Here is a 27,741-nt window from a genome sequence, read left to right as displayed (position 1 = left end):
TTTTCTTGTGTGTTTCTGGGTTTGTCTAGAAAATGAAATCCCCACTCAGAACCTGGACAGAGTGAGGCCGATCTGCCTTTCAGCACCAGAGACAGCGACAGGCCTCCCTGCCCTACCAAGTCAGCACCCTGGACAGAGCCAGAGCTTCCAGTTTGAGCCTGAATTCTCTTTCTCCCCCCATCCTAGTCTAGGATGCTGGCCCGCCTGGTGCACGGGGCTACCGGAGGGGTTGGCTGGTAGCCCACAGACAGATACGGTGCTGAGCCGGAAGCACTGATTTAAAGCCTCCCCACTTTTCCCTTCCAGCAGGGTGAGCGTCGGCTCAGAAAGCAATTGACAAATCGGTGACTGTTGAATGTGAATCCGAGGCAGAGTGAGTGATGGCAGAGCCCAGAGAGACGCCAGATGTTGTCTTGGCCAAACTCGCCAGCTCCCCGGCAGGATCCCTTCGGGAAAGGAAAGGGGGGACCGGCTTTAGAAGCGGCACCTCACCCAGGAGTTCGAGTGACGGGGGCGAGAGGAGAAAGCCCCAGGAACCGGGGTGGCGGGGCCGGGCTGCTCAATGGAGCGAGTAACTCAAGGCTGCCGGGCCCAGCAGGGGTTAGCGGGGCTCTCAGAGTCCCCTCCCCAGGGAGTCCCTCCAGCCTGGGCCGAGGGAGGAGCGGGGAGCGCTCGGAGACCCAGCCCGAGGCTCTCAATTGCGGGGTGTCCCGGCCTCTCCGAACCGGGAGTGAAATTCTCGCCGCTTGTCCGGCTCTCCGCGCTCCCCCCCCCCCAGCGGTCAGTCTCTCCGCGGTCCCTACAAACCCCGCTGCTGAGCGCGGCTGGGCCGCCGCCTGCTCCCGCTGTGGGTCTGATCCCTCTTCTCAGCCGGCGCTTGGGGGCCTCCGATCCCCTCCCCGCGTTCCCCGCATGGATCGCAGCCGGCTCGGGGCGAGGAAAGGCCGATGGCTCTGAGCGGATCAGTGCCCGGGGCTGGACTGGCTTTTCTTACACACCGCGCAGCCAACCGCTGCTTCCCGAAAGCGGAGCCACTTCGCTGTTCTGCGAGTCTCCGCTCAGCGCCCGTCCCCCACGCGGGTGCTTGTCGTGAACGAACTGAGGGAAACTCTCCAGCCAACCCGGCTCCTCGCCGTTTGAACATTAACAATAACAAGCCCCATAAAAGTGACCTGGCGAGAGTTTGGGTTTCCTGGCCGCCAGGAACGACCACTCCTCGGTGCCATACAATTCATTATGATTTACTGGGGGAAGGGAAAATGCTAATTCTAGTTTGGGAGTCCCGCTTCCTACCTCCAAAACAAGCAAGGGAAGGGGACCCTTGTGCGCGCTTTGGGGTCAGAGAAACCAGAGGGACGGAGCGTGGGTAGAACCAGAGGGAGCGCTGGGGATGGATGGAAAGATCCAGTGTTTTCTCTGTGCAGTCCCTATATGGACCGTATCGTGTTCCACGGGCACCTCTGTGCATTGGAAGCGGCCCGTAGCCGAATGAATCCATTTTAGAGCCGGGTTTGTTATGGGGGGGTGGGTAGAGAGAGACACCGGTTTCCGCGGTCTGGGGGTGCCCCCAGGAAATCAGGACGGGGGCTTGGAAGGAACCGCTAGGAGATCACCTACATTGTCTCCGGGAACGAGGAGTCCCTTTACAAAGAAAAGAGGCGCGGACCGGACGGCCGGGGTGGGTTTGGCCGGAGCTGGGATATGAGGCGCTGTCCCTTTAAAAGTTCAGCCTTGCTCCGGGGGAACAGCGCGCTGGCATTGTCCAGTTTGAACCGAGCGCCGGAAATGGAGCCTGGGAGCCTGCACTGGTCACTCAGCCATTGTCCTGGGCCAGCCATGAAATCTCTCTCCCAGAGGAGGGGGGGAGCTTGGAGCCACCCACCCCTGCGAAAGCTCCGCTCCCTCCAGCCCTCACCCCTTCAGGCCATGCAAATCGGGACCCTCGGTTCCAAATGCAGACCCCCACACCCCGCCAGCTAGCCCCTCCCCCAAGCCAATATCAGTGGAGAGACGACAGCGCCCCCCCTCCCTGAATAGCCAAATGGGTCATTTCCGCTCCAAATATGTAATGCCAAATATGCTGGCCAGGGAGAGCCTAGAGTTCAACGAGCCAGAGAACGCGCCCCCCTTCCGGGGCAGGGGGATCGGAACCCGGGATCCAGCATTTCCCGGGGAGCAAGTGGATTTCTCAGCCAAGAACCCCCTTTCCTTAGGGGTCTCCCCTCTGCTGTACGTCCGGGAACCCCCCACCCCCGGGGGTCTCCAATCCCATCCATCAGCCCCAATGGAGCATTGATCGCATCTCATTTGATCTGATTGCCTTTTAACCAGCTCTGGGGCTTCGCTTCCAATCCCCCCTGCCCACCCCAGAGGCCCGGCTGCCGTGGGGGTGGAATTATATCATTGAACTTTACGGGAGGGGCAAAGATACGTGCCCTGTCTAACTTCTTTGGAAGGGGTGAGAGCTGAAAATACTTTATTTAAAGGGTGATTGGAATAGATTTAATTCCCAGGTTGTTATGCAACGGTTTCAAAATTTTACAACTCTGAGTGGGGCCAAAAGAACCGTTTCACGGGGATTCGATTTGGGGGGGACTTTCATTTTAACATCTGTGGTTTTTCTGCGGCTGGGGAACGTGGCTTCATTAGGGTGAAATATAGCCCGTGGGCACAAATGAAATTTACAAAACTGAGCGGTCCTCCCCAAATTGTTCCCACCGGCCTTTGATTTTAAACCAACGAACTGGGGGGGGTTCCTTCATTCGTTTTCCACGTGATGCATCGAACAAAAAAATCTGTTCGCCCCCCCGCATAAAACATCCCTTTGTGTTTTCTTTTCCCCTCCCCTTAAGCCTTTGTTTGTTTGTTTTTAAATAAATCTTCCTGGGAAATTTTTAACTTAAAGCCGAGCATTGAATTAATAACTTTTGTTGTTGTTGTTCAAAAGCAGGGGTTGGGTCATTTCAATTTGCTCGAATCCGAAGTTTGGGAAGCCAGATGACTCCAATCGCAGGTGGTTTAAAATTAATACACCACCAGAGAGCAATAAACGGGGAAACAATCAACCCCCCCCACACACCCCATTCATTTCAGATCCTCCTAAGAGCAAATGCCCCTGACTGAGTATTTTTGGAGCGGGTCCCTCGCGATTCCCTTCCTCTACCCCTAATAGTAGGACAAACTGCTCTCTCCTTTCAGGGGGGAGGGAATTGTCCGAGAAAGGTTTAACACACCAAGCAGGAATGAAGCGGGAGAGCTCTCATTTTAAACAGGTCAGCTAAAGTCCTGCTGATCATCTCCCAGCCAAACTGACTATAGGCAGAGAGGCGGCGGGGGGGAGGGTACAGCAGTTAATAGTGTCCTGAAGGGGGTGGAGTGGAGTGCAAACGAGGGCTGGGGGGGGGGTCATCCATTTTTTTTGTCTTGACAGGTGGTTTCTATCCGTGATTGGCCCGCTGTGGGGTTTGCACTCGCAGGCAGCCTCCCACTCCCCTAAAACAAAAATCCCTCTTGGAATGTATAATTATTAGCAAGGGGGGGAAGTTACTGAGTCATGTGGGGGGAGGGGAAGAAAGGAAGGAAGGGGACATGTGAAACCCACACTATGATAAAACAGAGCCAGGGATGCCAGGCAAGGCGGCCTCCTTCCCCCCCCCCCCCCACCCTGGATTCAGCAGGCGTGATGAAGTAGGAAAAGGGGGAAAGTGAAATTCACCAGGGCTGTCCCGCAGCAGGCAGCATGGCAGAAGGTGACTCCCCCTCCCCACCTCTGGGAGGGGGGGCGAGCTCAGGGGTGTTGTCGAGGCGGGAGAGAAGGAGGGGGCATGGCTCTAGGGGTTGCTATTGTCTCTTAGAATTTGGGATCCTTTGAAAGCCCTGGGGCCCTCCCACTTCTATTGTTGGAGTGAAGATGTAGCAAACCTTTCTCTCCCCCCTCCTCTCGGGTTTGAATCCTTTTTTGGGGGCTGGACTGTGGTGACACCCTCCAGGCTGGCTGCAGCTAGGAGGAGTGGAGGGGATTCCGGCCGCAGCTCGGGATTTTGCCAAGGGGGTGCAGGATGGGTTCTGTTTCCAACCAGCAGTTTGCAGGTTCGGTGCTGCTTTATTCCAGATTGGGTTGATTGGTAGAGGGGTGGAATTCACAGCTACCCCGAATGATCGGTGGTGGTTTGTTTGTTTGTTTCAGCTTTGTGGAGAGAATCTACCCCTGGGTGCATTAGATTTAGCAACTCACTAAACGAATGGTGGCTTCCCCCCCTTTTTTTTCCGGCGTGGGGTGGGGGGGTTTAAATGAAATCAGTGCGTTGCTGCACCATGTGCTTTCCTCTCGGGTGAGAGTTGGGAAGTTGTGGGCATTTTTTGGATTTTGTGAAGACTGGGCGAATCTAAGCAGCTGGGAATGGGGGGCGGGAGTGGAGCGAGTGGCTTTTAAAATGTGCAATCAGCTGGATTCGAGAGGCAAAAACTTTTCGGGGGGGGGATTTCTCTTTGATTTCGCACCATTCGGGGGAGGAGGAGACGGGAATTTGGGGGTTCGGTCCCTCTGTCTCTTGGATCTAATCGAGGTTAATTGCAACTGGCTTCGATCAGCATAACAAAATCATCCTCCTTGAGATGGGAGATTGATTCCCGCAGGCCCGCTTTGCCATCAGACCTGGGTGTCCCGTACTTCATGTCGGGGTGGGGGTTCGGTGTCTTATTTACTCTCTAGAGCGGTGCATTTGCTTTAGATTTGGGGCGAGAGAGGCTCCCCCGCCCCCAAAGGCTCTGGCGGTTTCTCCGAGGCTAGAGTGGAGCCGCCTGGCTTGGTGCGCGCAGCTGGGTTGGAGGCAGCAGCAGCAGCCAGGGAGATTCCCAGGGAATCGGGGGTCTCAGTAGTGGGGGGTCTCTCCGGGGGGGAGGGAAGGGCAGGGGCTGCAGAGGGAAGCTCGGTCATGCTCCCATGGGCGCCCCGGAGGCTGGTCCCCAACTCCGCACTATGGCGAAGGCGGCTCCCCTGGTTCCTTCGCCCCTAGCTCAGTGGGTCTGGCTTGTATGTTTCCAGGTGGCTGTGCGAAGACGGGCGAGGAGCCCGCGGGAGGCTCCCCCAAGCCAGACGAGGAACCCCAGCCCCTCCACGGCTCCGGGATCTGCAAATGGTTCAACGTCAGGATGGGCTTCGGTTTCCTCTCCATGACCAGCAAGGAGGGGATGGCCCTGGACTCCCCCGTGGATGTCTTTGTGCACCAGGTAAAACTGGGGCGAGGGGGAGGCTTCTCTTCAGCCCCCTCCGCCGGTCCCAAGGCAGGGCGGTGGGGCTGGGCGGCTTAAGGCCTAGGACGCTGGGGCTGCGGGGGCAGGAGGCGCTAGCAGAGATTTCAGCCCAGGCAGAGCCCTGGGGGCAGCCCGCCCTGAGTGGGGCGGTAGGGGGCATTCCCGCCCCCCGTGCTGGGGAGGGGGGACATGCAGCGCTTGGGGAGGTGCGTTTGGACACGGGGGAACCCCCTGCATTGGGCTCCTGCTTTGTGAAGCCTCTTGGGGAGGGGGTGGCTCCAGCCTGTTTCTGAGCAGCCTCCCCCCCCCCAATCTCAGGCCAGCTTCATCAGCCCCACGAGTGGGGGGCGGGGAAGGGGCCCCCTATGCCACGCTGGGCCTGCAAGGCTTGCGGCCTTTCCCCGGGAGCCTTGGGATTAGCGCTTGTTCCTTGTGATTGTTTTCGCCTCCTCTCTCCCTTCCCACTTCCCCAGCCCCGTGGGGGCCTGGGTGAGCCAGGGCGAGGTTCCCCTCCGGAGGACCCTCCTGCAGCCTGGGTAGACAGGGGAACCTGCTTGATCCCCTTTTCTGTCCACAATGTGGGAGCCCACAAAGCTGGGCAGGGAGCTGCCCTAGGCGTGAGAAGCTGGGGGGGGGGGTTGTAGGCAGGCACCCTCCTGCTTAAAGTGGGGTGAAAAGTGCTACCCTTGGGTACTGGCAGTAGAAATAATGTCCCAGGGCCTGCATGGATTGTGGGAGGGGGAGCAGCGGATGGAGGAAGAAGTGTGCTGAGCTATGGGGGGGCGGGGGGCAATACAGTGTGTTAGACTAGGCTTCCCACCCCATTCGAAAATGATTTTTACACACACCCGTAGGTATGATTAGGTCCCATCCAGGAGAGAACCTGGTTCAACCCAGCCCCCATGCTGTGGCTGTTAACAATGGGTGATGCCCATTGACGGTGTCCACACTGATGCTACAAATAATCCACCTTTTGATCCCTCTGGTGTAACCCAGCTGTGGCCTTAATGTGCTGTACAAGGGGTTTGTCAGAGACTCGTTCTAACCCTGGCACTACCTAGCCTGAGTTTCTTTGCATGATGTGATGGGTTCTCGTTTCTCTTTGGTCTAAAGAGGCAGAAAAAACTAACAACCCCCCAGCCCCAAAAAAGTCCTCTGCCATGTTACAGAGGGAATGGGGTGAAAACAGTTTGTAGTGCAGGCCGGGTCTGAGTTTGCATCTGCATGTGACAGGCTTATGAAATCTGCTATCTGGTTAAATGCCAACCTAGGGAAATCCTGCTGAGCATCTTCTGGGGAACCAGCTTTTAAAATATCCTTGTCTTACAGGGAGGGACTCTGCTAGTCTGTCTCAACCACAGGGGCTGCCGCATCCCCTGGCTTGAAGTGATTTCCATTATATCCAGGGTTTCCAATTTGGTTTAATGGCTCTCAGCACCCCCACTATACAAATTGTTCCAGCCCCCCTGGCCCACAACCATTTCTGAGCCTTGTTGCAGCTAGCATGGCTTAAGCCCTGATCCAGGGGAGCACTTTAAAGCATGTGCTTAAATCCCATTGAAGCCAATGGGTCTCAAGTGTTTTGCTGAATCTGTGCCTTACCCCGCAGCATAGGTGGTCTCTGGGGAACACCCTGAGGCCTGATTCGGCTTTTCTTAAGGTTCATCTATACTGCAAGTGAAGGTGTGATTGTTACACGGGTAGGTGCACCCCGGCTAGCTTTAATCTAGCGATCATGGTCATGGGTAGTAGTTTAGACAACGCACATGAGCTAGCAACCAGGGTACATACCCAGGGTTCTCAATCAGTTTATACTCTGGATGCTAGCCTGTGCCATCGTGTCCACACTACACTGTGCCAGCTAGATTAAAGCTAGCACAGGGACGACTACCCATGCTACAATCCACCTTCACTTGCAGTGTAGATGTATTCTTAGAGATGTTGACTGTCTGTGTGATCTCTGTTCTGGTTCTGCATCTTTCAAAGGCCTTAGCTACCCTGGGATTCAGGCTGACCCAGGTTAAACACCGTCTGCCCAGCCAGTATGGACATAGAATGGCTGGTTAATAGTAGGGCTGAAGGGTAGTTGAACATGGATTGGTTTTTGTTGTTGTAAACAACATTTGTTGTTTATTCCTAGATAGCAGCAAAGAAACTCATGCTTGATCTCTTCATTTAAAAGTTGGTGTGGTGCCTGTAGTGTAATATCCTGCAATGGAGTTGATCATTTAATGTACATTAAACAATCATGTGAAAACCACTGAAAAAGCGGGACTTAGAAGTGGACATATTGATGGCTCCTGAATAGGGTGACCAGGCAGCAAATGTGAAAAATCGGGATGGGGGTGAGGGGAGTAATAGGAGCCTATATAAGAGAGAGACCCAAAAATCGGGACTGTCCCTATAAAATCAGAACATCTGGTCACCCTAATCCTGGATGTTGAGAGACACCCCCCCCCCCAGAAGAGAGGGTTCCTTCCAGGGGTAGGCTGAGTGCCATTGTTTAAAGAGTTCAGAACAGAGCTTTTGCAGAGTTCAGGGTGTTTCAGATACAGGGTTTTGGTTATAACTTATCCCTGCTGTTGAGGAAGCTGTGTGTTGGAACCACAAGACTGAATGGAGGGGGGTCTGGATTCTCTTTCACCTTCTGCTCCAGGAGAGAATGGCTCCTGTGGTCACGACTGATGGAATGATATGGCAAATCCCAAAGTGAACGAACATGGAAAACTGAATTCTCTTAGCCTGGGAGAATGCAGTCAGGGATGTGGTGTGGTGTGGAACAGAAAGGAAACGTTTTTTGCTCTGATGCATGATAAAAATTTCCTTGAGTTTGGAGGAGATGGATTCAGATTGGCTGGGAAAACAGTTCCCGGGACTGGTCACTAGATCCACTAAAAGACAGTGCCAAGTTCTCTGTTAGAAGAAGTGACTGGATCTTTTGTATATGTGTGAGAGAGAGAGAGAGAGAGAGATTCAGTGTGACCCCTGGCTAATGGAGTCTGGGTAGGAATGCTCTATTCTCCCCAGCATTTATTGCCCCCAGACAGTCTAGTTTTCTGATTGCAGTCACTAACATTCCCGCACAAAAAAGAATTAGCCAGGGTGTGTGTGTCTGTTGTATCTCTCACAACCCACTGTCTAGGAAAAGGCCACAAACTTCCTTAAATCATCCAGGATGGGGTCTGGGGAGCACTTAATCTGAGCAGGGCCGGCTGCAGGGGTTTTGCCGCCCCAGGCGGCAGAAAAAAGAAAAGAAAAAAGCGGCAATCGGCAGCAGGTCCTTCCCTCTGAGAGGGACTGAGGGACCCGCCGACGATGAGCCAGGCGTGCCGCCCCTCTTCATTGGCCGCCCCAGGCACCTGCTTGCTGCGCTGGTGCCTGGAGCCGGCCCTGAATCTGAGCCAGTGGTTCTCAACCTATTTACCACCCTGGGCCCTCTCTTTGTTATGCAGGCTGCATCCACACAATATATATACTACCTGTATGGCCCTGAGGATGTCACATGAGCTGCAGCTGTGTGCTGATTGGGCCGTGGGGTTGAGAACCTCTGATCTGAGCAGTTCCTGTGACGTTCACAGACTCAGGCTATGTCTATGCTACCATTTATGTCAGTGTAATTTATGTCACTTGGGTGTGAATAAGCCACCCGCCCCCCCTCCCCCCGCCCGAGCGACATAAGTTACACCAACCTAAGTGCTGGTGTGGACAGCGCTAGGTCAGCGGAAGAGCTTCTGGCGCTGACTAGCTACTGCCTCTGATGGAGGTGGATTAATTAAGGTGAGAAGAGAGCTCTCTTCTATACTGGAGAGTTTACAGTGGTGCAGCTGCAAGTTCTCTAATGTAGCCATAAACTTAGAGGGAGTTGGTGGAGAGCTGGTATGTTCAAGAAACTGATGTAAGTGACTGAGTGGATTATTTCTGGGGTGGGGTGGAAGGCAGAAATGGGGTCAAAGGTAACTTTGATGCCCAAATGGCTACTCCTCAGCTTGTGTGCTTCCTGCTTTAATTGTGTGTTAGCATTAAAGGGAACAAGACGCTTCCAGGTTAGCCTTTGAGGTGAAGGAGTTGTGCCTGTGGGGCAACTAGATGGCTTCCACCTGATGAAGGTTTATAGAGCCGTTCATTTCAAGGTCACTGGTTCAAATCCAGCCCCAGGTTGGTGGTGATTGAAGGTCATTACTAGCCGGTGCCTGCTTGGCCTGTGTGAATTTAATCTGGATCTCAGTCCAGTTGTCTGGCTTCCCCCAAAACACCACTGGGATGGCACAAATTGGGACCCCTGGTTGGCAGCCCCAGCAGAGAAGCCAAGGGCTGCATGGAGAATGAACGTCTCCTCTCATTCCCAGGAGTCATCCCTTGGGACAAGGTTGAGGCACATTTCAGAAGCAGAAAGGAAACTCCTACTTCCACTGTGTATGCTGTGCCATGAAGAGAGGACGTTGGGGCTGTCAACCCAGCACCCTTCTTGAGCACTACACAGCTGTGTGGTTTCGAGACCTTCACTCCAAGGAATGGTGTGGGTGTCAAGTCAGTGATGGGCCATAATCCAAAGTATCCAGAGGAGAATAGAGAAATGGACAAATCCAAGCAATGAGGTGTCTGGGGAGGTGTTGAGAATAGGGGTGGTATCAGTCTGCCATGGGGTACCTGCACAATGCCCCCAAACCAGCTTAACCGGCTGCAGTGTCCTTGATAACCCATTCCTTCCCCTCTTCATTTACATATGTGAATGATGACCCACAGGAAGTAACTGTGGGAGAAAGAAGGGAATTGGCCTCTTTAGATCTATTAAATCACTTTATTACAGGAACCAGGTTTGAATGGCCCTTCCCGGCAGGGGGTGAGTCTCCCTCTCTCTCTCCCCCTTTATCTGATCACAAAGAGATTAAAATCTCTGCAGGACAGGAGACTAACAGGGCTCCTCCAGGGCTGCCTTGTGAGCTTAAAATGAGGCATTCAGGCTAAATCTCAGAGCCTTCCCCGGGCACTGAAGATGGATTCATTTGGGGGCCTCTGAGACGGCAAGGGGGATGAAGCACAGAGGAGCAGAGTTGGTCTTCAACCAGGATGCCAAGAACTGAAATGCTGGGTCCATTCCTCTGCTAGTGCAAATCAGCAGACTCCACTGAAGACAACGGAGCTGCACTGATTTACACCCGCTCATGGGCCTGACCAGCTGTAGAGTCTCAACAGCAGGTTTTATTTTGAAAGGCGACTAGAGTGGTGCCTCCCCAGCAGTGGCCAGCACTCCCCCCCAGAAGCGGTGGGTTGGATCCATCTGGCAAGACCATTCAAGCCCAGAATAGAAAGGAACCCATGAAATAGCCTCCTGGGGCAAAGAATAAAACACAAACACATGGCACTTGAAGTGGGTGTACGCCCAGGGTAGTCCCCGCTCGCCCCCAAGCAGCAAGAGTTACCAGCAGAAGGGGAATTGAAACACATTAAAGGCAACTGCCCTAACTGGTACCATGGTTCGCAGCCTCAGCTGAGAGGCTGAGGACTGAATGGGCCATGGAGACTGACTCCTTTCCCAAGTCACAAAATAGTTCTCATAGCATGGGACTGAGGCACATTGGCAGGGCACTGGGGGGAGGCTGGCACTGCTGCCCTTCTTGTGGGGGGCTAAAGATTTCTGTCTCCAGGCTGTCAGTGGGGCACCTTAGCTACAATAGGGAACCGGGAGTCCTGAGCTCCTCTCCTGCCTTTGTCTCTGACTGGCTCGGGCCAGTCATTTCCCTTCTCTGTGCCTCAGTTTCTCCATCTGTAAAAACAGAGAACTGTTCTCTTGCAGGATTTTATATCCCAGCTGTTGCCAGGGTGTCTGACTGTCTGCCCGCCTCTTAGGATGCGGTGAGGCTTAATATTCGGGAAGAGCTTTGAGAGCCTCCGATAAAACTAGTGAAAGTAAGCTTGGTGTACTATAAAAACAAACCCACTCGAGTCTTAAAACAGAAAGCTGTTTAAAAAAACAGGCTCAGAGAAAAGCCTGAGGAGTGTCTGGGAGCCCCAAATTAAATTCCCAAAAGGAGAGAACAGAAAGGGAAGAGTTAACTCGGGGCGGCGGGGGGGGGGGGATTAAACTAACACAAATGATTAATGTTTTGTGCGTCCCTTAAAACAGCCGCCTTAGGAAAATCATCCTGGTCCCTAAACCCCTCCCCCCCACATCTCAGAGTCACGTTTCCCAAGGAAATCACAAGGATTAATAATCTCCTGGTATTTTATGTACCTTACTGTTACTCATCTGATACCGGGGCCTGTATTAGCCAGAGCGTCTCGACTCTGCAGCTCTCTGGGGACCCTCAGCTTCCCAGCACACTGTGTGACTGGTAACGCTGGATGTTGGACTCTGTATAAAGCAATTCCCACCTCCCCTGATCTTGAGGCTCCATGTAGAGGCTGAACTTTAATTTAAAAGCTCAAATGTGAGTGTGTAGGGTGGCGGATCCCATGGAGAATTAATCCGGAGCCTCTTCAGGTTGCTGATTTCTAGGCTGATGTGGCTTTCTAAAGCTCAGCCTTGAATGGGAGCAGGATCATGTCCTGAAAAATCAATAGCGAAACTCAGACTGACTTATTTAATGCTGGCATTATAGCAGAGTGCAGAGGCCCCACCAGGGTCCTGGGCCCGTTGTGCTGGGCACCGTAGACACATGAAGATGTGGTCCCCACCCAAAGAACTTACTATGGGAACAAGTTCAGGCCCTTAAACACAAGGCCTATTGTTATCAGTGCTGGATTGATTGCAGCTTTGTGCCAAAGATGTTCTTCCACTGCTGGGGAAAATAGTCCCTCCCCTGAATACTGCTGTTGTGGGAAGAGTGGAAAATACATGGATTGGATTAGCAACCTTACAGTGGAAAAATGAAAGTCTGTTGGCCAAGGATACACGAGTGTTGAAAAGCTACAGTGAAGTGCAGGAACCTCTCGGCATGTTTATCAAAGGGGAATGCTAACGCGTAGCCAGAGAAACTCAAGTGATAAGAATTTAGAAAGACTTTGGTTCTTGCTATCTAATAAGGATTGCACTTAGGCCGGTTTGTTGTGGGTTTTTTTAAATTTTACCTCCAGAGAACTCTTCCTGGCAGGGCTTTGTGATACTGTATCATGCGGGCATCTGAATCCCATTCCTATGGTTCCAGGAATGGCAGTTTTTCCCCTGCAGTTCAGATCATGTGTTAGACAGGCATGTCCTCTGGAAAGGAGGCAGGGTTATCTAATAATTAGAGCAATGGGGAACTGCGAGTCGGGACTCCCGGGTTCCATTTTTCATTCTGCCAATTTCTCGCTCTCTGAGAGCATTGAGGATCCGTGTAAGATGTGCCGCAGGAGGGCAAAGCATTTATTAATTGAAAAAGAACTGGATGGTATGGTAGCATCTGGAGACCCCTGCTGATCCTGGGGTCCATTTGTGCGAGGCAATGTACAGACACGTAGGAAGAGACACTCCCTGCCCCAGTCAGCATGCAGGCTACACAGACAAGACAGATAAATGGCGGGAGAAAGGTAGGCCTGTTATCCCCATTTTACAGATGGGGGAACTGAGGCTCAGCACGATTGTAAATTGACCACGATCACAGGGGAAGTCCGTGACTGGAGCTGTCAGCTCAGAGTTCCAGCCCAGCGCCTTTACCACAAGACTAACACAGGAGCGGTTTCCACTCTTCAGACTGAACAAATAGCTCTGCCTTCTTTTCTGGTCTTTGTTCTAAATTACCGCTGGTGTTACTTGTGGACAGCTGTATTGCTCTGGACACCGGCGGGGTCTAACATAAGCGGTTTGATGAAGACGTTGCACAAGAGGAGCTCCTCGGTGCTAGCAATGGGAGCAATGGTGTAGACCAGCTGCCGTGGCTTGTACAATCATGTCATCTCCTCTTACTCTGTTAGTCTGTAAGGTCTGTTAGTCTGTAAGGTGCCACAGGACTCTGTCACTTTTTACAGATCCACACTAACATGGCTCCCCTGCTGATACTCTTACTCCATGTGTTCCCAGACAGCACGGTGAGACAAATGCCAGAGTCCTGTCTGCTCTGGCACTTCCACCATTGGTACCCCCCAGTTGAAGTGCAACAGACCTGATAACCCTTGGTGTAGATGGATGCATCGGTAGCAGGAAAACTGAGGCCTGTAGTGGCACTTGTAGTGTAGACCTGAGTAACTTTACTTCAGTGAGTAATCCTATTAGCCTTGTCATTCCCAATAGGTACAACTCTGCTAGTGGAAGCTGTAGTGTAGGTGAGGCTCAGATCTTTTGTATTACAATAGCACCTAAAAGCTGCAGCTGAGATCAGAGCCCCATTATGCCAGGCTCGAAATAGACCAGCGAGACACAGGAATATTATTATTCCCATTTTACAGATAGGGAGGAGATGAGGTGCAGATTGACTCACTCATGGTCCCACAGGGAGTCTTGGAAGAGCAAGGGATTGAACCACACACATCCCCACACCCTATCACCAGGGGCGCGCAGAGACATGCCAGCAGCAGCCAGCTGCTTCCAGGAGGACAGGGGGCCATGGCAGGCAGGCAGCCTGCCTGAGTGCTCCGCTGCACCAAGGGACTTTTAGCAGCCCGGAGATTGCAAGGGGGCAGCCAAAGAACCTGGCAGGCCGGACAGAAATGTTAGATGGGCCAGATCTAGCCCGTGGGCCATATTTTGCCCACACCTACGCTATTCAGTGTAAATAACCTGGCAGGGATCACACCCAGAATTAACAAGGGGCATCTTACCAAGACAGATTTTTTTTTCCAACAGCTGATTTTGTTTGTTGGTGGCCTCTGCTACTAACTCTAGTCTCCTGGTGCTTGAAAAAGATCTGGAAATTGCTAATGTCTGGCGAATGGTAAAGAACAGCTCGTGATCTTAACTCGTGGTTATAGCTCATTAATAGGAAGAAATGATTCCCAAATAGGCATTTGAATTCTGACGTGAATTTCCATTTGGCTGTGTTGTGACCCTTTGGTGTTCCCCTGCCGTGAACATTCAGGGCAGTGGTTCTCAACCTGAGCAGGGTTAGAGAACGCAGTGATGTGCTTGTCTGAACTTTGCCACTGGTGGAGCTGCATCCACTGGGAATTATGGGGTGTAGAGATTGCCACTGAGCACAATGAGACTCTGCTAGGGAGTGAACTGGGTGTTCGGTGGCATCTTGGAGGCTCATCCTGCAATGTGCCAAATTAGCCTTGGAGTCCTTGTAAGGGAATCTGCTGATATCCAAGCTATTCAAATGGGAAAATGCCCCTTTGTACCTCTCTATTTTGTTTGTAAAGTATTGCTGGGATTAATAAGGCAGTGTGTTGTGTGATTCATATACCCTGGCTCCAGTCTGGATCCAGTGAAATACAGCGTCCGATATTCACTATCCAAAAAGAGCAGCCGTGTCCCATTTCTAAAGGAGCTCTGAGCTCCTGTCTTTGTCTAAATTTTAAATTGATCAATAGAGGCATCTCCCTTCCCCCACCACAAACTCTCAAACCCCCAGGGGGTGGGGGAGAGAAAACGCCCTTAAATGTTCTCCAAGATAAAATGACTCCAAGCAAATGGAATTTCTTCGGGCCTTTTTTTTTTCTTTTAAGAGCAAGGCTCAAATCAAACCTAGAAAAGTCTGGATGTGTTTGAGATCTGGAATGGACTTCTTGGGTCATAAAGTCCAGGTCTCCCTATGCCAGGGATCCTCAAACTTCATTGCACCGTGATCCCCTTCTGACAACAAAACTTACAGCGCAACCCTAGGAGTGGGGACTGAAGCCTGAGCCCACCCAAACCCTGCTGCCCCGTGAGGAGGGACCAAAACCCGAGTCCCACCATCCCTGGTGGTGGGGCAATCCCAAGGGCTTCAGCCCCAGCCAGGGGGCCTGTAACCTGAGCCCCGCTGCCCAGGGCTGAAACCCAAGGGTTGTTTTTTTTGGCAATGGGGCTTCAGCTTTGGACCTGGGCCCCAGAAATTCTAAGCTGGCCTTGGCAATCCCATAAAAACAGGGTTGTGATCTACTTTGGGGTCCTGACCCACAGTTTGAGAACCCCTGCCCTATGCTAATGCCTCCATTATCATAGAAATATAGTGTTGGAAGGGACCTCAGGAGGTCATCTAATCCAACCCCCTGCTCAAAGCAGGACCAATCCCCAGACAGATTTTTACCCCAGTTCCCTAAATGGCGGCCTCAAGGATTGAACTCACAACCCTGGGTTTAGCAGGCCAATGCTCAAACCACTGAGCGATCCCTCCCCCCAAACATGCTCCCAAACCCTGCCTTAAAAGTCAGCCAGGTTGGCACCCAAACTGGAACAGAAATAAATAGATCAGTGGTAACATGCACCAACATAGGTACAAGTATGTATTTGTGTGGATATTCTTATTTTAAAACAAGGATGCCTTATCTTCATTTAACTTAAATCAGTTTAAAAAAAAATTGGTGTAGGGCTGACTTTTAAGGCAGGGTTTGGGAGCATGTTTGGAGGGGCGGGATAGCTCAGTGGTTTGAGCATTATTTGAGAATAAGGAAAGATGTGCATTTAAATGTTGTCACTATTCTGGAAAAATTCCCCATGTGGATACTTATTCTGTGATTGATAGTCTGGTCAATTTTCCCATTCAGACAAGCCCTTGGGTTACTCAAAGTAAGGTGCTTACTCCAAAATAAGTGTTTGACACACAACTCGCACCAAAATAGCTAAAGATGTGACCTGAAAGTGGTGATGTACTTATTTCTGTCTCAGTCGGTGTGTAGACAAGCCCTTAGAAAGAAGCTGCTTCTCTCTCTCTCTAGCTCTATATTCCCTCAGGCAATGGAAAATTTTCCAAGTGATTCAGGAGAGACGTTAAAAATCCTATTCACATAAATGATCCCTCCATCTGCATGCATGCAAATTCAAACCTTTTTCTACAAGTGTCATTGCCAGCAAGACCCAGATCCTGGATGCAAAGTTTTCTCTCCTCCAACTTCTAACCAACAGACCAAACTGATTGTTTAGTCTGCAGAAGAGAAGAATGAGGGGGGATTTGATAGCTGCTTTTAACTACTTGAAAGGGGGTTCCAAAGAAGATGGATCTAGACTGTTCAGTGGTACCAGATGACAGAACAAGGAGTAATGGTCTCAAGTTGCAGTGGGGGAGGTTTAGGTTGGATATTAGGAGAAACTTTTTGACTAGGAGGGTGGTGAAGCACTGGAATGGGTTACCTAGGGAGGTGGTGGAATCTCCTTCCTTAGAAGTTTTTTAAGGTCAGGCTTGACAAAGCCCTGGCTGGGATGATTTAGTTGGGGATTGGTTCTGCTTTGAGCAGGGGGTTGGACTAGATGACCTACTGAGGTCCCTTCCAACCCTGATATTCTATGATCCATACCCTAATCAATTAGTCTGGTTGACAAACTGACTTGGGTAGCAGGAAAACACCCAAATCATCCCTTAGCCATGGAAGGGAATCGGTGGCAACACTTCAGTACCGAGTGCCAGGGCTGAAAATACAAGTGTGTTGCGTTGAATGGCTTGATCTTACACACAGGGCTGATCTAGGTTAGGCAGACACTGGTTAACATTGCTTGTTTTCTTCCTAGTGCGACTGTAACTTGATTCTATATGCACACGAGCACATCTGTCTGTGGTGGTACCAGTTGTGCTATGTAGCCTATGCTATGTTAGAGGGTTAACCATACCTCCGGCCCCATGGAAAATCATGAGTCAGATCCCAAAATAGTCACGATTTTTCAAATATATTTGGGGTGCTTTTTATTTGCCTTCTGTTTCTTTAACCTGTAGGGCTCACATTTTCAAATGTTTCTCCACAGCCAGGAGGGTGGGAAACTTACCTGACATAAATTAAATCTGAAATTGTCATGTAATCTCCTGACTCCAGGAGCTGGAGCTTTAAGAAAAACACACATTTCACAAGACTTGAGCTAAAACTGTGAGTTGGCAACACGGAGTCAGATCAGTGTGGGCTGCTGTCACTGTCCTGCTAGCCCAAGCAGTGCAAATTTCATAGCCCACCGTCGAGGTGACTAATCCTGACACCTTGGTCCTAAAACGAACAAACCTGTGTGAGTTGATCGGGACTCACAGGGTAGGTCTGTGCTGCAATAAAACACCCACAGCTGACTTGAGTCAGCTGACGGAGGCTGCAGGGCTACACAACTGCAGTATAGACATTCTGGCTCGTGATGGGGGAGGGTCCCAGAGCCTTGGCTCCAGCCCGAGCCTGAATATCTAAGCTGCAATTTTATAGCCCAGCAGCCTGAGTCAGCTGACGTGGGCCAGATGTTTTATTGCAGTGGAGGGGCACCCAGGCAAGCTCTTGGTGCAAAGCATGAACTCCACAAATATGTGATAAGTGCAAGGGTTCTCAAACTGGGGGTCAGGAGGCCTCAGAGGGTCAGGAGGTTATTACATGGGGGGAGGGGTCGCGAGCTGTCAGCCTCCACCCCAAGCCCCACTTTGCCTCCAGCACTTAAGGGGGATCACACGCAGAGGCTTGCTATGTGAAAGGGGTCACCAGTACAAAAGTGTGAGAACCGCTGGATAAGTGGAATAAGTTACAACAGGGGATGTGATAAAGAAACAAGCCCCTCTTCAGTTACCCACCCCAAGCCAGGTGATGAACACGTTCCAGGAAAGGAGGCACGACCTTCTGGTTCTGAGATCAAGAATGGGATGTGTGCCCAGGCGTCACAAGAAGGCGATCTGTCAAGGGGCTTTGCCGCTCTGACTCGAGCACTGCAGGGAACAATTTCCCCACTGCAGGGAACAATCCTGCACTGAGTGACGAAGCTGGGCCGGCCGTGGCCCCGTGGGTCTCTCCCGTGGCTTTCTGAATGTCCTTGTCAGAAAATCGGCTGCACCCTTAGTTGCTGCTGACGCTAGAAAGGGGGCCGTGTCTGAAAGCCATTTCTGGTATTTTTCATCATTTATCCGCTGTCCTTCGTCTCAAAGTGGGAACTTTGATCTGAACTTTAAGCATGGTTGCGGGGGGAGGGGGTGTCTAGATCTGGATCATTAGTCTGGGCCCATCTCCTCTTCCGATGGCCATACAAGCACGGCCTCCCTCCCTGAGCTGGTCTTGGTACGGTCTGGGCACCAGCGGGGGCAGGGCCAGGCAGTTCCAAGCCAGCCTGAACCCTGATCTGACACAGCTTTTGTGTACGAGCGTGAACCAGGGCTGCGTGAACCAGGGCTGCGTGAACCAGGGCTGCGTAGGGGAAATGGCCCTGCCTCACCCCCAGATTGAAGGGTCTTTCTGCCTTCCCCCCCCCCCACCCCCAACCAGGCTTTGTGCGCCTTGTAAGAAATGGGGAGAGGTAGGTAGGAATCCTGGCTGTCCCTTACCCCGTGACTGAGCAGCAGCAGATGGGAAGGCGTTTAGGGCTCACAACTGGCACAATTCTTATGAAAGCCTCCTTATCTCTCTCTCCCCTCCCTGCAGGGTGGGTGGGAATGGGATTGGGTAATCCAAGGCCCCGCTGACTACCTACAGATACCCTGCGTCACATCTGCTCGCCCACAGGGTTCCTGGCTGGAGGGGGGGGGAAGCCGTTGAAAAGTTCCCATGGGAGCCTGCCAAGACTGAGCTGTATTTGCCCTGAGTGCAGCTCCCCGTCCGCCTTCATCTGCAGGACTGTGCATGCTGCCTCTAGCTCATATCAGTGTGCTCCGAGCTGGGGCTCAGAGGCAGTGATGGGACTCTGTCTACACTGATTCTGGAACCCTGTTTTAGAAGGACTAAGGAGGGCTGAGCCCCAGCTCTGGGATTCTGGCCAAGCAGGTGGAGCACACCAAAGCTGTCTTGGTTCTGTAGCTAAGCAGGGTTCCGAGGCCATTGAACAGAGGGGCTACATCAAGAGGGTCTCTGCTCATTTCTCTCCCTCCCGTCCCCATAAGAGCATTCAGTAAATGATTGACACTGTGTACAGAGCGCGGTAAGAATGCTAGGCCCTGGATAGACAAATAAGAACGGGTCCCTTCAGAGTTTTTTTTAATAGAAATTTGGACAGAACGCGACCGCCAGTTGTGGTGGGGGACAGGAGGAGGAGAAGGCTGATGTAGAGTGGAGGGTGGGGAAGGACTTTTCTTGTTACATGAAAATTTTCAAGATTCCAAAAATTTTCATGTCCTGAATGGGGCCAAAGAGTCAATTGCAAACTGTCACCAACCGAAAATCTAGGGGAAAAAATCCTTCAGGTTGGGTCAATCAAAATGTTTTGTTTACATTTTGATCTTTTTTTCCTCTGTAATTAGTTCATTTTGAAATGAAAAGTTCTTTTGAACCAGAAAACTGGAATTTTTTTTATTCTGACGACGGCAAAGCAAAACATTTTGACAATTTCAGTTGTTTTTTTTCCAAAATCTTTTTTTGAGTTGAAAAAAAATCACCAAAATCAACCTCTCCCGTGGGCCAGGTTCTGAAATGGGCATTTTCCAATGGGGCAGGAGAAAAATGGCATACAAAAATTGCATGCCATAAGCTGTCACGTAGCCTTAGACATACCTGTGCTAGATAGAGACCCGCTTTGCACACATGCACGCACTCTCGCTCGGTCCATATTTATTTTATTTTATTTTATTTAAGGATTTTAAGGGGTTGATTATTGTATCTATAATCTGGATTTACACAGGCCCGTTTAATCCGAAGCCTGTCAGCCCTCTGCAAAGCACCCTTCCACGTGAAATAGGGAAGGATTATCTTCAGTCGGTAAACTGAGGGCCCTGTGTCATGTGGCAAATCAGTGGAAAGCCAAGAACAGAGCCCCACTGGCTGATTCCCAGTCCTACGCTCTGACTGCCAGATGGTTTAATATATGCCTGCCTTGCAGTATTAGGGTACGTCTATACTACCCGCCGATCCGGCGGGTAGTGTTCAATGTATCGGGGATCGATGTATCGTGTCTCGTCTGGACGCGATAAATTGATCCGCTAATCGACGCCCGTACTCCACCTCGGCAGGAGGAGTAAGCGGAGTCAATGGGGGAGCCGCAGCAGTCGACTCGCTGCTGTGAGGACGGCCAGGTAAATCGAACTAAGATACTTCGACTTCAGCTACGCAATCTTAGTTCGAACCCCGCCCCCCGCTAGTGTAGCCCAGGCTTTAGAGGCTTCTTTGCTCAAAGTTGTACCAGCCAAGAGGCAGCTTTCATCCCCTGAGGGCATGGACTCCTTTATTCCCAAGGCCTCACCCTTTTCTTGGATGTGCAGCATGGTGTGAGACTGCTTGGCTAATAGCTATGCTTAGCTGGGCAGCCTGGGTGCTAGGTAATCCTGTGGGTGTTCATTGCAGGGGGGAGATGGGCTGCAAAGTGGCCATGCCAGCAAAGACTGTTCAGACGTGGGTGAGTGCTGGGTGGGTGTATCCGTGCAAACCCTGTAGAGCGGTGTAGGCAGGAGAATTCTGAAGATCTTGATTCGGGTAGTGGGGAGGGAAGGTTTGGGATGTGCTAGGGGAGGACAGATGGAGGACAGATGCAGTGCAAGGTCTGGGGTTTTGTATTCTCCCCACTGCTTTAGGTGGGTATAAATAACATATAATGCTCTACCGATAAAAAGGCACATCCCAGCTCCAGGAAGCCCGTGCTTCTACTCCCATTGAATTCAGTGGGAGTTCTGCCATTGGCCTCAGCTAAGATGGGCCCCTTATGTCCTGGTGCCAGGAATTGTGTCTCCTATGTTGAAAAGCAATGAAATGAGAAAAAACTATTTTTCCTCATTGGAGCTACGCGCTTGCACCTCTTCAGTGTCGTGGTAGGTGGAAGAGTTTGGCCTTGTCTGCAGACTTGCTCTGCTTCAACTAAAGGGTGTTTCTTAAAGTGATGTACTCAATCTACGCAAAGCCTTGTGAAGGTGCTCCTTCAGTTTGAGAGGCTTATCTCAAGTTAGCTTCAATTGAGTTCATGAGCCACCCTTAATGCTGGCTATGTTGACACTACAGCCAATGTCGACAGAACGTTGCTCAGGGGTCTGAATAAACCACACCCACCACCCGAGCGACATAAGTTACACTAAAACAACGAGTCTGGTGGCACCTTAAAGACTAACAGATTTATTTGGGCATAAGCCTTCGTGGGTAAAAAACCCTCTTCTTCTTCTTGCATATGAGGAAGTGAGTTTTTTACCCACGAAAGCTTATGCCCAAATAAATCTGTTAGTCTGTATCCACAAAAACGACGAGTCCAGTGGCACCTTAAAGACTAACACGGCTACCCCCTAATAAGTTACACCGACAGAAGCGCTATCTCGGCAGGAAAGCATCTTCACCACTGTGCAGCGCTGTACATATAGATGTGGCCCAAGTGTCTAGAATGGGTTTTGCACGGGTTTAACCAATCTTAAATTGAACTGATGCAATTTTCTTGTGTAGCTAAGTCGTGCAATTGACTTCTTTGCTCGAGGCCCCCACATGGCTGGGCTAATGATGTCTTGATTAGCTGAAAGGTTCTCAGCGCTGTGCTCCCAAGAATGTCTCCTTGTGTCGAGTTGACTCCGTGCCCTTGGGGGATGACTGTACTGTTGTAAGGCTGTGAACAAAGATGACCCTCTAGCATTAAAAGGCACCTCTTGAATGCATGTCAATTGATGATAAATGGTTGGATTAGAGCACCGGACTGGACTTCTGAGTCAAATTGCCACCTCTGCCACTGCCATGCTCTGCAATCTGGGGCAAGTCACTTAGCTTTCTGCACCTCATTTGTGAAGTGGGAACAAATCTTGCCTCTGAGGGATGCTGTGAGGATTAGTGTTTGTAAGGTGCTCTGAGATCCCCCAGCCAAAGAAGCACAGGCTGCTGTTTGTTTCCACTGCAGCAGGACTCTCTAAAGTAATTTTAAATGTTTTTTATTTTGTTTTTTAAATGAAGAAAGCACCTTGGTTTTAATGGAGGGGAAATGACCTCTCCTTAGCAGCCAGTCGGGAATCGACAGTGAGCAGAGAGCTGCTTTTGCAGATTAAACTGTGAACTCTTCAGAGTTCACAGTCTAATCTACAGGGGCTGTCTTTTTGTCTTGTTTGTACAGCACCTAGCACAACGGGGTCCTGGCCCATCGCTGGGTGCTAATGCAGTATAATAGGAAGTGCTTCTGTGAGTTGAGGGCTCTTGATCACCAGCCAACACATCCAATAGTAAGGGAACACTCAGACTTCCCATGCAGCTGGGGGGTTTTTGGCGGGGGAAGGGGGGACAAGGGGGAGAGTTGACTGAGCCCCTTAACCCCTGTGTTAAAATATCAGTTTAAATTCCATTATGTCTTTGTATAACACCGTGATGCCAATCAGAGGGTTGGGAGGACTCCTACTGAGTTGATTATTAAACCCTTTGCTAGCCACATAGTTGTACTGATTCCCTGTTCATTTCAGGATCCACTTCAAAATTTGCCATCTTGGGCTTTTTAAACCTGAAGTGGCCTTTTCTCCTGATGGCCTCATGGCCCTCTTTGCCTTCCCTTCCTGTTCATCCTAGCACTGACCACTCCTCCATGCAGTCCCGCCCTCCTGGAGGAGATGCTCCTGCTGTGTAGAACAGCCTCTGAGTGTCTCTGGCTCCCCTGAAACTCCCGTCTTCGCTTGCCTGTGCCTCTTAGGCTCTCACTCTGTGTATTGTAACAAGCTGCACAGGCTGCTGAGTCCTCCTGATGGACTCAGAGCTGATCAATTCCGTGTGTCATAGGCCCTTCACTGCTAATAGTTAATGGAGAGTCTCCTTTAGCTCAAGTGGCAGTGGCCTGTGCTTTTGGAGCACGAGGATTTGATTTCTATCCCTGCTGCATCCATGAAGTTACAAGTAGACACGGCCTAAGGATAGCATCCTGCTGCTATTCTAGGCAGCTATGAATTCGTGCAAACATTTTCTCTCTGTAAAGATGTGTGTGGTACTGTGTGAGTGCAGCATGTTCTTTGAGACTCTAAGCTGCACTCAGGTGGCTCTCTCTCCAAACAGGTTCCATCAGAATTCAGCCTTCTGCAGTGGCCAAGTGAGTGACTTTCCCTCCCGTAATCTCTATGCAACTCACTGAGTGAATCAGTGAATATTGTGATGGAGGATTGTCACAGGATAAACAGTCTCCTCCTTGGATGAGAACCTCAGTGTTTTGTGGAGCAGCAGGACAATGTTCCCTTCCACTGATGCTCCCTCTTCTCATCCTTAAGAGTGATTCTACCATGCCTCTGAACGGTTATTTTAAAGCAGTCATTGGGTAATTCTGGTGGCCCACCTGTTTCTCGCTCTGCCACGGTGGGAACCCTGGGTGTGATCTTCTTCCTACACTGGGAGTTACACAGAGTGGAGTGACTTATCGACATGTAGCAGGGCCTCCCTCCCAGTAGAGTTCATCTCTCCTTGGAAGAATGGTGGTAGTGGCATTTGGAGGTGAGGAAACTTCAGGGACAGGGAACTCCCTGGTGTTGGGGAGGAAAAGCAGGGATGGGTGTTCAGCCAACCAGAAAGTCTTAACATGTCAGCACGTGCAGCACCTGTAGAAATTCTTTCCCAAAAGAGAAGGACTTTAAAATGACTTAGTGTCAGCTGTTGAAATTATTAACTTGTATAACACTGAAACGGTCCTCGGCACTCTACGAAACATGAGTAGGACATGTCCTCTCTCCTGCAGAGCATGAGGTCCTCTTGGCCTGGCCTCTCATGTTGCTCAGGAAAGGGAGCGTGTGCTGTGATTACAAGGGGAATCTGTTTCCTGGCGAGTTAAGGGGGAGAGGGCAGGTCCTGGGTGGACAAGAACTGGAAGCCCAGGGAAGGGATTGGGAGGTGTTTGAGGAGCAAGAGGAGGGAGGATGAGGACAGATGTAAGAGGAGGGGAGAAATATAGAGGTAAGGATAAAGTTCTTGAACTTGATGCTAAGGGGAAAGTGTGTGTGGGGGGGGAGAGAGCAGGTTATTGGCTATGTGATGGGTGGGATAGGAAAGGCCAAATGTCGGCGACCTTGCCCAAGAAGGTTCTCAGATCCCATGGGGGGCGAGTGCAGCAGATGCCTAGGTAGAGCTGTGTCTTAGCAAGGAGTTGGATGCGGGAGAAGGTCAGGTAGATCTGGGAATTATCTGCACTGAGGTGATGGCTGAAATTGTGGGAGCAGATGAGGGAGGAGTCTGAGGAGAGAAGCTTAAAGGACCCCAACAGATACAGGAAGGAGGTGGGCAAAGGCCGCTCTGAGAATGCTGTCAGCCAGGAAGGGAGAGCCAGGAGGAGAGTAGTCAATATTGCTGAAGGCACCAAGGCCTTGGATTGGGCCAGTTGCACCAGATCGGGGTGCTGATACCTGTCCGGGTAGCTGTGTCTTGAACCCCTGAATCCTGGTGGTCATTACAAACAGCACCCCACCCCCTATTTTCTAACCCTTATGGTGGTTTGGGAAAGTGATGCAGGGACGTCTACCTGGGTCTTCAGAGAACCTGGAAGAACAGCTCTGAGCTGCATTAGCCGCTGCCCCTATTAACTGCATTGCATGTTGACTCTGAAGTGTAACAATGATTCTTTAAATGTTAACGTTCCCTATTTGACTCCGGAATGAAGCATAGTGTGAAATTGGGGTATTACCCTGTTGCCCGCAGGGAGACCGGGCAATCTGAGCGTGACCTCTCGTTTTGACCTCACGAATGGGTGGAGTTTGGGAGAGCCCCATTACTTATCTTTTTTTCCAGTATGACCTTCTGAAGACACCAGGCCAATAAAAAGAACAGAGCACATCAGGGGTAGGAGAGGAGATCTTAGCCCCAGGCATCATGGTGAGAAACTACCCGGTTTGCTGTTGGCAGGATGTACTGCAGCAGTGTTGTTTGGGTGCCAAAGGACCCAGGACAGGAGGCTGCTGTGGGGTACGGGGAGGAAGGATGTAGGGTCTGTCAGCTGTGGCTCTGGGGCTCTGCTGGGAAAACCGGGGTTGTCTTAACAATCCTGGTTCATAGCACAGGCCCAGTGTTCCAGCGCATGCATCATCTACGAATGTGAAACCGTTCCTTGCTGGGCTGGGCTGTGTAAGGGGTGGGGTGAGGGGGGCAGACAGAGGTGGGGGGCTGGCGGGGAGGAGAGAACAGTGAATATGGGGTTATTTGAGAGGAAGTGGAAGGGATCATGGTCTCAAGCTGACACTTGCTCACACGTGCTCGCACATACGCTCACACTCGCGCGCACACAGAGCGCTGCCTTTAGCCTGCGGATTCTCAGTGTCCACTTCAGCTTCCCTCCCCCCATGGAGACCCTGGAACTCCTGGAATTTGGCCAGCGGGAGCAGTGGACAGGGACAGCTCTTTGTTCTCTGGGTCCAGCCTTGGTGACTAAAAGCAGAGCCCGTCCCCTCCCCCCTTCCAGTATCTCTGTAGGCTCCTACTCCCCCCCCCCACCTTTTTTTTTGGGTGGTGGGGGGGAGTGGACGAGGCCTGGGAATGTTCCTGCTTTGTGTGTGGTGTGGGGCAGGCTGAGAGGAGGAGGAGGGGCGTTGGGCCCCTTCCTTTCAGATGCAGGAGGTATGCAGCTAATTCAATGGGCTTCACTTTGATTACCTATCTGATAACAGAGGAATTTGAACAATGTGTGTGTTTTGGGAAGGGGGGAGGGGAGGATGCTCTGAGGACCACCAGCCTCTCAGCAGCTCACTTCAAAAGGCCCAAGCGGGGAGGGGGTGGAGAGGGTGAGTCCGTGCCCGCCTGCCCTGTTGTTTCTGTCCCCTCCCCAGGGAGAGGGGGTTTCCTTTGCCTTTTGTTGGGGGTTTATCTGTAGCTCTCCTGGAAAATAAACAGGGCTATGTCGTGTTTTGGGTGGCTCTTCCTCCTCGTTCTGCGCCCACGCGGTGCTGGTGAAATGCAGCCGTCTCTGGGACGCGGAGGGCAGTGCCCAGCGCAACAAGGCAGAGGAGAGCCATTGTGCCCAAGGACACAGAGGCAAGCCCTCATTACAAGAAGAGCGATGGAGACAGAGCAGCTGGTTTTCTAAAGGTCTAGCTGAAGGATCTGCAATGCAGCAAGTTGTGGGGAGACCTGGGTTCCCAGCTCTGCCAGTCCTTGCTGTGTAGCCATGTGCAAGTTACTTTGCCTCTCTGCCTCAGTTTTCCCACCTGTAAAGGGATAAAACCCAGCTCCAAAGGGTGCTATGATGCCAAAATTGATAATTATGATTGACTTTGATGCCTTCAGGTGGAAGGCATCCAAAGAACAGGGCAACTCTCACAAATAAACAATGCAACTCGCTGTGTCATGAAGTTCCTTCCTGACTCCAGCTGTTGATCAGTTTCTGCCAGGAAGCATGAAGATTCAGAGTCCTGAGGATTTTCGTCTTTGCGAGTGTAAACACAGCTGCTGCTCCTATTCATATAAACATCTAATGATAAAGATCTTGCATTTGCATCAGCTTTCATCTCAAAGGGTCCTGATAGGCAAAGGTTCCCTTCGCCTATTACTGAAACGCATCCACTTCTCGAGCATTTTGGGGCAGGAAGTGAAGGGCATCATTTCCTCAATGATGCTTCAAGGGGAATTTAGGAAGGCAGGATGCAATTGCCCTAATTAGAGTCTGGGGGGAACATCCCAACTCTCACAAAGAAGGAGGTGGAATCTAGAATGATCTTTAACCTTGTGGAGGTGATTCTCTGTGAGAGGCCCACTGCACAGGCGGGGGCAGGAATGATTGTTGGGACTGGCGGGTTACTCGCTAGGCACCTTCTTGGCCCTAAGAATGCCCTGAAGCGAAGTCTTGCTGATTCATCATCTTGTTTGGGTCTGTGCTCTGAGGAGCTGCTCCCTATTCATCCAAAGGGAAAGGCAGTGCCTTGTGAGGAGGCATTTTAAGAAGGGGCGGGGGGTTGCCTGGCAGGGGGAAAATGAAATCCTGTCAGGCTTAAATGAGCTGCTTTGAGCCCTGCCATGAAGGCAAGGCCCAATCTTCCCATGGCAGCCTGCACTCCTCTTCCTCGGCAGCCTGGAGCTGGCAGCATAGGGAGGGAATGTGAGAGCGGGAGCTCGCTCCAGATCCTGACACCATGAGGTGAGGGTCACACATCTTCCGAGCCAGGCTCAGTGAGCAGTACGCTCAGAAGGAGCTGGGCGCGTAAGCATGGGAACGAGGGTTGCGGGGGGTGCTGCAGCACCCCCAGGTTTTACATGGGGCTCCAGCTGCCGGCCCCCCATGTGGGATCCCAGCTGTGGGCTCCGGTCCCAGCCACCAGCCCCATGCCCACCCCAGCTGTGGCTCCAGCCTCAGCCCCCTTATCCCTGTCCACATTCCCTCCCCCTCCCCCCAAGCCATGGCCCTGCTTTCAGTCCCAGCTCTACGGGCTGGCTGGGGGTGTGGACAGGGGTAAGGGGGGGTGCAGCTCCCCAATATAAAAAGTGTTCCAAGTTCGTGGGAGGGAATTTTACTGTGGACTCTGGGTCTGTACGAGTGCAGCTTGGAAGCTTCTTTACGCTGCAGGGAAAGCTGACGCAGGGTTCACTCAGTGCCACCAGGGAGGGACGTTAATTTCCTTTTCCAGCTAAGCATTAAGTACACAGAGGCTGACTGGGATC

The 27,741-nt window shown here is 51.5% G+C and overlaps 1 protein-coding gene across 18 annotated transcripts in view; it reads left to right on the top strand.

Annotated features, from left to right (window-relative positions):
* Window positions 1-27,741, top strand: part of LIN28A (lin-28 homolog A) — a 41,407-nt gene that overhangs the window by 6,032 nt on the left and 7,634 nt on the right. For 5 of the 18 annotated variants that reach the window (XM_039511637.1, XM_039511634.1, XM_039511633.1 and 2 more), the window contains 2 exons: window positions 30-119; window positions 5,045-5,229. In XM_039511637.1, coding sequence (XP_039367571.1) covers window positions 30-119; window positions 5,045-5,229 — 275 coding nt within the window. Of the gene's footprint in view, window positions 1-29; window positions 2,459-3,120; window positions 3,273-3,449; window positions 3,750-3,793; window positions 4,090-4,324; window positions 4,332-4,459; window positions 4,566-4,650; window positions 4,681-5,044; window positions 5,230-9,599; window positions 10,776-26,373; window positions 26,697-27,741 lie in introns of those variants that run through there. The other 13 variants (XM_039511642.1, XM_039511641.1, XM_039511646.1 and 10 more) reach the window with 13 other exon arrangements.

This window comes from Mauremys reevesii, linkage group 23 (assembly GCF_016161935.1).
Source record: "Mauremys reevesii isolate NIE-2019 linkage group 23, ASM1616193v1, whole genome shotgun sequence".
NCBI classification, from domain to species: Eukaryota; Metazoa; Chordata; order Testudines; family Geoemydidae; genus Mauremys; species Mauremys reevesii.
Note: the sequence above shows the minus strand (reverse complement) of the source record. Positions and strands in the feature narration are given on the sequence as shown.